General features: G+C 38.7%; 1 protein-coding gene across 1 annotated transcript in view; it reads right to left on the bottom strand.

Moving 5' to 3' along the window:
* Positions 1–13,736, bottom strand: part of cubn (cubilin (intrinsic factor-cobalamin receptor)) — a 264,528-nt gene that overhangs the window by 215,931 nt on the left and 34,861 nt on the right. Inside the window, 3 exon segments of the mRNA XM_052016186.1 lie at positions 2,907–3,085; positions 5,095–5,251; positions 11,480–11,670. Of these exon segments, the coding sequence (XP_051872146.1) occupies positions 2,907–3,085; positions 5,095–5,251; positions 11,480–11,670 (527 nt within the window).

Below are 13,736 nucleotides of genomic sequence, written 5' to 3'. Positions count from 1 at the left end.
AGTATTTGGTATTTTTATTTTTTTCTGCTAAAGTGGATGATCTCACATTCTTACATCTGTCACGTCATACTTTGCACATAGGGTCCAGTGAGAGGAAATGGTGTAAGGGGAATTAATGGAATTGAAGGCCAATAAATTCCCAGGGCATGACAATCTACATCCCAGAGAACTTAAGGAAGTGGCCTGAGAAATAACATATGCATTGCTGTTTATCTTCCAACGTTTCTACAGACTCTGGAACAGTCCAATAGATTGGAGTGTACCCAATGTTACATCACTACTTGAAATAGGAACAGAAAGAAAACAGTGATTATAGACCATTTAGCCTGACACCAGAAGTGGGGAATATGCTAGAATCCATTAAAAGAAGTTACAATAGCAGAGCATTTGGAAAATAGTAGCAGGATAAGACAAAGTCAACATGAACATATGAAAGTGAAGTCATGGTTGACAAATTAGTGGAATTTTTTGAAGTAACTGGCAGAATCGATGTACAAGAACTAATGAATGTGATGTATTTGGACTTTCAGAAGGCTTTCAACAAGATTCCACATAAGCAAAATTAAAATACATATGATTAAGGGTTAGATTCTGAAATTGATAGAGAAGGCAAATAGTATGTTGGTCCTTCATCATGAAAGAACTTGAATACAGAAAGAGGACTGTCTTGCTACAATGGTATAGGTGGGACCATGCCTTGAGTACTGTATGTAGTTTTAGTCTTCTTATCTGTGGAAAGATGTTCTTGCAATGGAGAGAGTCATTTGAATTTATTATATTGATTCCTGGAATGGCAGGACTGGCACATGAGGACAGGCCTTATATTCACTAGGGTTTAGAAGAACGTCCAACAATTCTAACAGGACTGGACGAAGGAGCCCAGGACAAGGGGTCACAGTCAAAGAATAAGGGTTAAGCTCTGTAGGACTGAGAAGGCGAGAGTGGTGAACCTGTGAAATTCTCCACTGCAGAAGGCAGTTGAAACTAAATCATTAAATATATTCAAGAAGGAGTTCGGTATAGTTCTTAGGGTTAAAGGGATGAAGAGATATGGGGAGAAAGCAGGAATTGGGTACCGAATTTGGATGATCAGAGATGATTAGACTAAATGGCTTGAAGGCCAAATAGTATATCCTACTCCTATTTTCTGTGTTTCTATTTAAAAAAGTGTAACATAGTGAGTGCTGGTTTATAACAGGGCACTCTGTGATTAATAATGGAAAACAAGGAGTTGCAGGTCGACAAGTCTGCAAATCCTGGTGGATTTCATTCCAGGGTTTTAAATGAAATAAATAATAAAACTGTTGATGCTTTACTTTTCATTTCCCAAAATTCCCTGGATTAGAGATGGCTCCATTGCATTGGAAACTAGCAAATGTAACTCTTTTATTCAAAAAGAGGTGATGGAAAACAGTAAACTACAGGCCAGTTAGCTTAATATCTGTCATAGGGAAAATGTCTGAAGCTATCATTAAATATTTTATTGCAGAGTACTTAGAAATATTCAAGATAATCTTGCAAAGTCAATGGGATTTTTTGAAAGCAAAATTGAATTTGAGAATTTATCGGGATTCTTTGAAGAAGTAATATGTGCTATGGATAGAGGGATGTACTAAACTTAAATTTCCAGAAGATATTTGATAAGGTGCTGCATCAAAAGCTATTGCAGGAAATAAAAGTTCATGGCGCTGCTGGTAACAAGTTAACATGGAAAAAGGATTCGCTGATTAACAAGAAACAAAGAGTATGCATTATTGAGTCTTTTTCTGATTAGTAAGATATAATGCCACAGAGATCGATGATGGGGCCTCAGTCTTTTACAATTTACATAAATGACTTGGAAGAAGACACTGAAAATATGATTGTTAAATTTGTTGATGTCACAATGTTACTTAGGAACTAAGTTGTGAGGAGAATGATAGACGTAGGTTACATGAGTGGGAAAACCTTCATCAAATGTAATATAATGAGGAAAAATGTGAAATCGTCCTTCTTGCAGGAAACATAAAATAGAAGCATAATGTGATGAGAGATTGTAGAGCTCTGAAATACAGAGGGGTTTGGGTGTCCAAGCGCAGGGTTCACAAAAGGTTGGCATGCAGATACAGCAAATAATTAAGAAAGCTAACAGAATGTTATTGTTATTTGCAAGGGTATTGAATACAAAATTGGGAAGGTTATACTTCAGTTATATAGGGCATTGGCGAGACCACAGAAAGGATGTTAATGCATTAAGGGATATTAATACATGGAATGGGTGGGTTGTCTTATAAAGAACATTTGGAAAGACTATGCTCTTATCTACTGGAGCTTATCAGAGTGAGTGGTGACTTTATTGAAACATATAAGATCCTGAGGCTCTTTACAAGGTGAACATGGATTCTCTCTTGTGGGAGAATCTAGAAAGAAAGTCAATGTTTTAAAAGAGTCACTCATTTAAACAGAGATGAAACCTTGGATAAATGGGAATGTATCATTACGATCAAATCAGCCATGATTCCATGATTTCATTAAATAATGGAGAAGACTTAAAGGGCCGAATGGCCTACGCATGCTCCTAATGTGTAAGACCTGCTATTTCCAGCATCATTTGTTTTATTTCAGATTTTCAACAACTGCAGGAATTTATTTTTTTGCAAAGGAGGAAGGCATAAGGCAAAACTTGCATAAAATCTTTTATCAGGATTGGAGAAATTGTGGTGACTGATTCATTGACCTATATTTCACTTTCAAATGTTAATCAGTGTAATGTTCAAAAAGTACAAATTGCAAAGTGGAATTAACTTACTCCTGCACTAAGAAAAGTGCTGGAAGGATAATTATTTCAGTTACTAATCACATATGAATAATAAATTTAAGAATGATCATTGCTTCACCCATGGTTTAACAAGAATTATAACTCATACCTCTAAATAGTCATGACTGCAGTTTACAGCGTTCTCAACATCAAAGGAGATAAAGTTGAGGGTAACTACTTTTCCTTCAGGTTGGATGATAACCCATTCACAGCTTCGATCATGTGGATACGGATTGGGATAATAAGGAGACTGAATCACTCCTTTATCATGAAGAATGCCACCACATGCTGTAAGAAACAACAGGAGGAAACTGGAAATTATGAAAAGCAGAGGATTAATGAAATAAATATTGCAACTAACATGATTTTTTGCCTTTCTTTCTCTGATGCTTTTAGTAGGTTATGCACTGTCCAATGATTTTTATATGGTTCATTTATAATATATTACAATGTCTTTAATCACAATATAAATCAAGTGCTCCGTGTTGCTATTGGTCAATCCCCATTTTTTGCTTCTTGTGTTTATCAAATACTTTGAATGAATATATTTAACAGATGCTCACTGTACACACTGAATGAACGTTGTCTGTTGTTTCAGGTTTTGCATTAAAGGTGAAGGTGAGGAATCGGCAGTTGCTGTCATTATACTGTGAATATGACAGCAAATTTGGAATTGCTCTGCATACAGAAATCCTGAAGTTACTTCCAGTGATTCTGCCTTCCTCTGCATGCTGCACTCTTCATAGCCTTCTCTAAATGAATCAAGTGAAATCATTTGACTTGATCTGAACTTAAGGTATTCACAAAATAATATCAACATAAAAGATTCTGAAAGTGTATGTGTTATTGTGTGAAAGTGACAGGTGTTTTAAGGGTGAATTAGATCATAATTAGAAGAAGTAACTTAAATAATGGAAATCCTGATGTAGATATGAACACTGCAACAAATCAGGAACTCCTCTTGTAATAAAATTAGAAGAAGTAACTTAAATAATGGAAATCCTGATGTAGATATGAACACTGCAACAAATCAGGAACTCCTCTTGTGATAAACTCAGGAATGTTGAAGAATTATTTGCTTTATCACCTTGTGCTCATTCAGAAAGTCAGGAGGCATGGGATCCAGGGAAACTTGGCTGTGTGGATTCAGAATTGGCTAACCCATAGAAGACAGAGGGTGGTTGTAGATGGAGCATATTCTCACTGGAGGTCAGTTACCAGTGTTGTTGCACAGGTATCTGTTCTGGGAGCCCTGCTCTTTGTGATTTTTATAAATGATTCGGATGAGGATGTGGAAGTTTGCAGATGACACGAAGATTGGTGGTGTTGTGGATAGTGTAGAAGGTTGCTGTAGATTACAACAAGACATTGATAGGATGCAGAGCTGTGCTGAGAAGTGGAAGATGGAGTTCAACCTGGAAAAATGTGAAGTGATATGCTTTGGAAGATTTGGAAGATAGAATCTGAAGGAAGAATACAAGGTTAATGGCAGGACTCTCAGCAGTGTGGAGGAACAGAGGGACCTTGGGGTCCACGTCCATAGATCCCTCAAGGTTGCCACGCAGGTTGATAGGGTTGTTAAGAAAGTGAATGGTGTGTTGGCTTTTATCAGTCAGGGTATCCAGTTCAAGAGATGCGAGGTAATATTGCAGCTCTATAAAACTCTGGTTAGACCACACTTGCAGAATTGTGTTCAGTTCTGGATGCCTCATTATAGGAAGGATGTGGAAGCTTTAGAGAGAGTGCAGAGGAGATTTACCAGGATGCTGCCTGGATTGGAGAGCAAGTCTTATGAGGATAGGTTGATCGAGCTAGGGCTTTTCTCTTTGGAGCGAAGGAGCTTGAGAAGTGACTTGATAGTGGTGTACAAGATGATAAGAGGCATAGATCGAGTGGACAGTCAGAGACTTTTTCCCAGGTCAAAAATGGCTAACACGAGGGGGCATAATTTCAAGGTGATTGGAGGAAGGTATAGGGGACATGTCAGAGGTAAGTTTTTTTTTACACAGAGAGTGGTGGGTGCGTGGAACACACTGCTGGCAGAGGTGGTGGAGGCAGATACATTAGGGACATTTAAGAGACTCTTAGATAGGCACATGAATGATAGAAAAATGGAGGGCTGTGTGGGAGGGAAGGGTTAGATCGATCTTAAGTAGGATAAGATGTCGGTACAACATCGTGGGCCAAAGGGCCTGTACTGTGTTGTAATGTTCTATGTTCTATCCCAAAGCTGCCACATATTATTGTATACAGTCACTTTCCAAAACTTATAGATAGAAGCAAAAGAGAATCCTTACCAACTTTATATACAGCCACAAAACCTTTTTTTGTGACAGACGCATTTGTTTTAAACTTAAGCCACAATTTGTTACCACTTGTGGTAATGGGCTCTGGAGCTTTGGAACCACAGAACCTTCCAATTAGATGATCCGTCTCCGCTTCACCTTCATGAACCTAAAATTCAAATAAAATTTAGGAAAGGGATCAAAACAAAACATTTTGCTTTCTCAAGGGAATAATATATCACTGGTTTGCCAGACTTCAAGCAGATTTCAGCATACGTACAAAAATGACATAATATCCATTGGAATCTTTATGGATGATTGGCAAAGGACTGTGGAATGCCATGGCTGGCAGAATTAGCATACAGATGAACAAAATTCTGTGAGATGGATTGGGTCAGGTTTTGTGATGACAGCAGCAAATGAAGAAAGAATTTGCTAGTCTGTTTGAGAGGACTGCTGGTGAATGGATGTGCTCCACTTGTGAACAAGAGTGTCACTCATGGATCGGACATCAAAGAATTCTTTAACACGTTAGCTCTATAAAATGTAATACTACCATAATAGTAGAAATGTGTTCACCACTCAGATCATTATAAGTGGGTCATTGCAGTTGGATAAAAAGTTAATATTGTTACAGAAAACTGAGTAATAGTTTAAGTTAAGTGTGAGAAATGAACTTTAACATGATCATTTGAGATATTCATAACTGAGAGCTTTGGTTGATGTTTACCTTTCTTGTCTACAAATCTGAAGGTTCATGCACAGATCTTGAGTTCATAATTAAGGAAGATATAAATGATGGATGTTTAAACTGATAGTGGTGTCATTTTCTAGAAGTCCCAGGTGGTGTAAAACCTCAATGAGTACATGTCAGTTGAAACATCACATTCCAGGTTGCCACTGCTTACAATGAATTGAATTTAAATGCAGGAGCCACAATTAAGGAGTTTGCCTGTGATACAAAAATTAGCAGTGTGATTGACTGTGTAGAAGAAACTTCAGAGCTATGGAAATGTATCAATGGGTTGGTTAGGAGGGTAACAAGGTGGAGCAATGGTTAATACAGCTGCAGCACAGCAACAGGGACCTGTATTTGATGTTGACCTTGGATGCGGTTTCTGTGGAGTTTGCGCATTTTCTATGTAACTATGTTGGTTCATCCATGTTGGTTCACTAATCATGTCCCACGTCCTAAAAATGTGCTGGTAGGTTAATTGGGTATACTAAATTACTCCTTAGTGTAGGCTAATGGCAAAAAGAATCATAGGGGAGTTGATGGGCATGTGTGAGAGGGAACCAATTGTGGGTGTTGGGGAAATAAGGAATGGGGAAACAGGCCAAATGGGATTGCTCCACAGGCAGCCGACATGGATAGAATGGATTGAATTGTTGTGATAAAAATAAGTGTAAATCAAGTGTGAGGTAATTAATTATACACAATGAATGGTAGTATTGTAAGAAATGCAGTAGAACACAGGAATTTTGGAGCGCATGTCCACAAATCCCTGCCAGGACCTGCAGGGATAAATAAGAAGCTGAGAAGGCATACTGGATACTTACCTTAATTGCTGTGGTATAAAATACATGAACAGGGAGGTCATACTAGAACTGCATTGAATACTAAGGCACAGCTAGAATACTGTATACAGTTCTGGTCACCACACTGCAGGAAGGATGAGATAGCAGTAGAGAGGCTGTAGAAGAGATTTATGAGAATAATATCATGTTATGAGGAGAGATTGTCTAGGGAAGAAGAAAATTCTTTACTAAAAGGGTTGTGAACCAATGAAATTTTCCAACCCAAAGGCACATGGATACTTAGTTACTGTATTTACCCAAACCTGAGCTTGCTTATTTCTTCAATGCTAAAGATAGAACAGATAATGGGAATCAAGTGGAAATGTGGGTAAGGGAGTGGATCAGTAATGATATTATTGAATAACAATGCAGTCTCTACAGGACAATGATCTAATACCTCTTCAATCTCTTATATTTTTATGTGTTTCCACTAATGAAACATCTGTGAGAGCAAAGGATGCAGGAAGTCCCAGCACTGGTTTAATAGCCTTGTATTTTCCCATTCATCCATGGCAAGGCCAGGATTTGATGCTTGTACCAACCCTATCTGGAGCAGATAAAAGGAAGCAAAAGGCATATTATCAGATTCTTGTGCTTTCTCAAAGTTCTGAAATACCCTTTTCCTCACCCACCACTTTTTAAAGAATAAACATTGTCATTAATCAATACAATTTTCTGTCTTTCACTCTTTTGTGTTATCTTAGTGGGAGAGGCCAGCCAGTCCAATGACCATCTGAGGGCTTCCATGTCTACAGCTGACACTATACTGTCATTTCCTCTAGCCTGGCATCTTTACTGTCACACTCAAATCAACCACTAATGAAAGATTTTTGTATGAATTAAAAGGACCGTCATCAAGTAAATTAGTAAAGAGAAGCAAGAATGAGAACCCAGAATCCAAGTGAGGGCAGGTGTTGTTTGTTGCTCCTCTATTTTACACCCCTTAACTGAGTGTCCAGCAACCCTGATGTCAGAAGGACAGTCTTCAAAAAAGGAAATGATTCAAAAGCATCAACATATCGTGCAATGAACATGGAAGTAATTTCCAAATAAATGGTTGAGGTATAGATTAATGGGAAGGTTCTTACATCTGAAAAATAATGTTAAAAGCTTCTCTTGGGCTGCAGATCCAACATCCAGACCTCTGAGAAGACCTCCAAAATGGCTTTGGGAATGGCAGTTCCCAATACTTCATTGGATATTTTATCAGAACTTTGTACAAAACTAATTAGAACACAGCTTGAGTACTTCATACAGTTCTAGTCACTACATTACAGGAAAGATGTAACTATTTTGGAGAAGGTGTGGAGGAAATTTATGAATGTGTTGCTAGGATTGACAGCATGAGATACACATGAATATATCAAGTTATCTTCCTTGCAACAGAGGATACTGAAGGGAAATTTAAATTAGGTGTATAAATTATGAATTGCGTAAAGTAAATAAAATGGACCTATTACCCAAGATATGGGGGTGAAAGACCAAGAAATAGATTTGAAGCAATGGGTAGAAGGAGAAATTAGGAAACAATTTTTTCACCCAGCGGGTGATTGATGTCTAGAACTCACTTACAGAAAGGGTGGCAGAGATAGAAACCCTCTCATATTTAAAAATAAACACTTAGAAGAGCCATGATCTGCAGGGCTACAAAGTGCTGGAAGGTGGGATTAAACCGAGGAGCTCTTTTTTGACTTGCTGAACTGTGAACCTATTATGGTTCTATGATTTTATAAACATATTTACAGTCCTGATGTCATTAGGAGTATAGGCTTTGTCATTACACATATTATTAAAATCCCTGAGTCTCCACCAAGCTTTAGGGTTACAGTAAGTGGATGCAGATGTCAATGTGCCTCTGGGGAGTAGCAATCAACTTGCATATTTAAAAACTGCTCTAATTCCTTTGCATTACAACATTTGCAATCCTTGAAATGTCATGAATCAGAATACAAGAAACTTGTACATCTGGGATAAGATGCAACAGAAGTTTCCAGAAAAAACTGCTGCAGCCACCCATGTTGCAGCTGTGCACTGAGAAGTATTCCTCCCATGACCTAGCCCTGCCTTTCACATATTTTCTGGTTCTCATTTGCAGTGTTCCAATGTTGGCCCCAAAAAAGGCTGGTGTGCTAATGCTACAATTTCTGTCTCGAGATCAGCTCCTCCTCACCACATGATCTGCCAAAGGATTATGTAGCTCAGGATTTCAGGATTGTTTTTATATCTTATCTAACAGTAGGTTAAGTCCAGCTTGTAATCTAGAAAAGCGCCCATCTAATATTGTCGAGTTGATGTCATTATATTTGTATAATACATGTACCTTTGTTGCCAATCGGTGCTTTGAATATATAGGTGTATGAAGCACAAAAGTACAGCAAATGCTGATTATTGAGCAACATTATCAATTTTGTATTGTGAAACAATAATGCAATTTCTGAAAAATGACAAATGGAAATCAATAGAATATAAGGAACATGAAGGTTATTAAGAAAGCCATTTTCTTTAGTGTTATAAAAGAAAATTAGATTCTTCTTGCCTATTTTATCTTGCTCATGACTAAACTTACTACCGTTGCATTGTTTAACGTAACACCCTATGGATAAACAGAATTCTCAGTGAGTCCTTTTATTTGTATTGCAAGAGTTCACTATTTTTATTTTCTGGAAACATTACTTAAGTGGAAATAATAATTGCCCAGATTTTGTCAATTTTTGAAATTTTCCACATAACAACTGCAGCCAGACTGAGAGAACACTCAATATTTGGACCTTAATGAAAGATTACTTTCATTAGGGTCCAAACAGAAAAGGCAAGGTCTAAAAAAAAATACAAAGTTTCCCTGGTGAGCCTGCATAATCCATATTTAATATCATTTAATCCACAATATTAAACCATCATTGACCTTAAGTGCATTAAGACACAAATATCAAACCAAAAGCACTTACAATCTAAAGCTATAGTCTGCAATATTTAGGAGTAAAACTCAAAAGCTCTTATTGTCAATACATAACTGTGATTTAAACTTGAGTTAAAATTGCAACTGGGTTTGAATCAATCTTTTCAATGCACTACACAATTGCTACACAATGACATGCAAAACCATTATTCTGACCAATAGGTCCACCAAAGACCTGGATCTTGGTAAGTTTGGGGTCAGGAAATGCCAGCTTTTTGCTCCAACGTTCCTCTCAATATTCCTTGCTACAATCATGTATTTTACCTTCAGCAAGCTCCCCACAGGAGTGGAGTTAATGTACGGGATGATAGAAAACTGTTCAACCTTCATCGCCTCCACTCTACAGGCAAGATCATCCAGGTCTCAGTCATTGACTTACATGACACTTATCAATGTGTATTCTTGGAGACTAACCTCCAAGAACTTGTTGATTCCTTCACTGATGCAGACAAGAAGATGGGTGTTATAGTAAACATTTTGAGACAAAAGGTCTCTACCAACCTGCCTACACTTTACAGCAATTGCTCTGACAATCAAGATTAATGGCAAGACCCTGGAAACTTTGGTCTCTTTCAATATTTTAGGAGCTCTCTCTCAGTAGGCAGATTCCAATGAAAAAAATCACCACATCCTCCACTGACCCTGCAAAGCCTTTGGCCCATTTGAGGAATGGAGTGTTTTAAAATCTCAAACCTGACATAAAATTCATGCTCAGTCAGGCAGCAATGCAGTGATCCAAGCCTTCCTGCATGTTTCAAAGATGTGTTCTACCAATAGTAAGCATTGGAGAGTACTACCGTTGTTGTCTCTGCAAAACCTCCAAGCCAGTGGTAGCGTATGTGAAACAACGTCAGTTTCCTTTCTCTGGCCAATACCCCACTACTAAATCTCTGATCATGTTCAACTAATGCTGCCAGATAGACACATTATCCACTTGCCTAACAACAGATTCCCAAAACAAACATTCTCCTACAGGCTCCATCACAGCAAAAGGTCCCCAGGGGGACAGGGAAAGCAGTTCACTGACACAATCAAAGCCTCTTTGGAATGATGTAACATCAACTCATGGGCAGCCCTGGCCAGTGACAGGGCTGCACCATCAAACAGCAAGCATCTACCCAACTTACGGCAGAGTTTGCAAATTCCACATCGGTTTCATCAGCCACCTCAGAGACTACTGAATTAGAATGGAAGCAAGTTACTCTTCATCCTGCTAACTAGATCAATGTCTAGCAAACATTAGTAAAATGTAAAAATACAGGCAGCTGTGATATTTCATATCCTCTCCAGGAATCCTCCCACATACATACATCTGGAGATTTTATGACACAGCTTCACCCATTTCCCCATGTGTTTCACCACCCTAATTCACTGCAAAATTCTTAACTGTAACACTATTCCTCTGGGTAGGGAAGGCCCATTAGTGCCTCATCCAGATGCAAAGAGTATAAAGATTGAATCATTATAGCCTACTTATAGCCAACTATTTAATGTGGTTACAGCCATTGCTTTCTTTTGTTATAAATGAATATGATGAGGCCTGAAAATGTCCATGTCAATACTTTAACTCTGGTCAGTCACAGTGAATTCACTGAATGCTTATTATGAAAAGAATGTACATCATAAAAGTGTACTCAGGTGCCGAATCAAATTATCGTCATTTTGTATTCTAAAACTGCACAGTTACAGTAACTGTAAACAATTCACACAAAATGCTGGAGGAACTCAGAGTTCTTCTAATATTTTGTGTGTGTTGCTCCAGATCCCAGCATCTGCAGAGTATCTTGTGGAACTGTAAACAATTTACTTTTAAACTGATCCATGTGTTCATGAAAGCATACTTGATGAAAAAGGATAATTCACCTCTATGTAGTCCAAGGAACAGTTGTTGTGGAATTCCAACTCCATATGTGTGAATTGAAGATGGATGCGCTCCCCTATGGGCTGCTCAATAACATAGATGCACTGTCTGCTGCTGGGATATGGATTAGGCCAATTGGGGGAGGTGAGAATTCCCTCACTGTCTCCATATGTTCCTCCACAGCCAGGTTCAGCTATTAATTCAGGAAAAAACACAAAATTAGCAAAATGAAGCAAGAGAGGGGAAGAAGAAATAGGATAGGAGCAGCACAAGAACATAACAACACAAGAAAATAGGAGCAGGAGTAAGCCACAAGGCCCCACAAGCCTTCCCCACCATTCAATATCATCATGGATGGAAATGCTGCTCTCAACTTCTCTTCTATGCCAGTTCTCCATAAACCTCAATTCCTCAATCTTTCAGTTATTTATCTATTTCCACCTTAAATAATGATCTGACCTCTGGCGCAGAGAATTCCAAAGATTTAATACCCTCTGAGAGAAGAGACTTCTACGCATCTCAATTTTAAATGACCAACCCCTTACTTTGCAGCTATGTCCCCTTGCTCGCGACTGTCCCACTGTGGAAACACCTCAACATCTACCATGTTAAGCCCTCTTAGGAACTTATATGTTTGAGTAAGGTAACCTGACATTCTCCTAAATTCTGAGGAATACAAACCCAAACTCTCTAGCTTTGCTTATAGGACAGCCATCCTAGCCAAGGACTTAGCCTGGTGAATCTCCTTTGGACTGCCTCCAGTGCTATTACATTCAGGTGAGTGTCCTGGCCAAGATCAGTCTGCACATAACTTGAGGAGAGATAACAGAGAAGCAAATGATACAAGTCTGTAACTAGGGCTAAGTAGTGCAGTGTCATTAGAAGTTTGTCCCGAATGGGCTAGAACAATGGAGGAAAGCAGCAGAAGCACTGGACTGGAAGTCAATGAACTCCTTGCACTTCTTACTGGAGGTGAAAGTGGAAAGAAGGGAGACTAGGAAGGTTTACAAAAGGGAATAGAAGCCAAGGACTATCTCTACATTCCTGGATGACCTTGGAATAATGAGCTGTCTTTACAAATGGAAATAGTGTCTCATGATGCTTTATGTAATCCCGCCAGTTCTGACATTGAAATGGCTAAATAAGATATAAAAACAGAAAATGCCAGAAACACTTAACAGGTCAGGCAGCATCTGTGGAAAGGGGAACAAGGAAAAATCAGAAATTGAACAGGAATTACAGAGATGGGGAAGGGGTGGTGGAAACAAAGGGAATGTCTGTGGTAGGGTGAAGAACAAAAGAGACTGAATGACATAAAAGATGGTGCTGACCAATAGAACATGGTGAAGGCTTTTAAATTCCAGCTGGTATGTCTGAAAAGGGTGTAAATAGAAGGAAATGAATGAGGACAGAACAGAGGAGAGAAAAAAAGTGCTGAAGCTGTGAAATACAAAACTCTTCAACTGCTACAAAATCAGAAATAAATAAGAATGCTGACTATACCCAGCAGATCAGGCAGCATCAGTGGAGAGGCAAAAAGCTGGGTTAATTTTACTGGTTGATGACTTTTGATCAGAATCAGCTAGTTTGACACAAATGGGAAAGGTTGGTTAATCTAAGACTGTTGAACTCATCGTTGAGTCCTGTGAACAGCAACCGGAAAAGAGGAAGTCATCCCTCAAGGTTATGTTGCATTTCATTGGAGCAGTGCCAAAGGTCAAAGATCAAAGTGGGAATCGGATGAGGAAGGCACAGAAGGATGTGAGAAGAACGATATGCAAGGAAATGATAAGAGATGGTGCTATCTGTGAAAGAGATAATTGAAGAAGTAAGACCAAGTGAGAGGGCCAGGTCATAAAGGAACAGAGAATTTGGGCTGGGAATTCACATCAAGGGGAGACTAAGGGAGAATAGGAAGCCAGGGAGCAACATCAATTGAGATGAAGGTTGAAATCACCAAACAGGTGAAGCTGCTCACCATTGAGCATGAGTGAGAAAAGCAGTGAAGAGTGGATGCTGAAGAATTTTAATGCTAAATGAAAGATCAGAAGAAAAGAACAAGGTGAGACATTCAAAAGAGGGAAACATGCCAGAAAAGTTGGGAGTAGTGTTACGGACTCAGTAAAAGTCCCTTTAAGATAGAGAGTGTGTGTGTATGTGTGTGTGGGGCGTGCTTACGTCAATAGAAGATAAAGGACGTAATGACGTTGTTGAAGAAGTCAGAAGAAGAAGAAGGAGAGAGAGAGAGAAGGGAGAGAG

The sequence above is a fragment of the Pristis pectinata genome, chromosome 5 (assembly GCF_009764475.1).
Source record: "Pristis pectinata isolate sPriPec2 chromosome 5, sPriPec2.1.pri, whole genome shotgun sequence".
Classification (NCBI taxonomy): domain Eukaryota; kingdom Metazoa; phylum Chordata; class Chondrichthyes; order Rhinopristiformes; family Pristidae; genus Pristis; species Pristis pectinata.
This window is presented reverse-complemented; position numbering and strand designations above follow the sequence as displayed.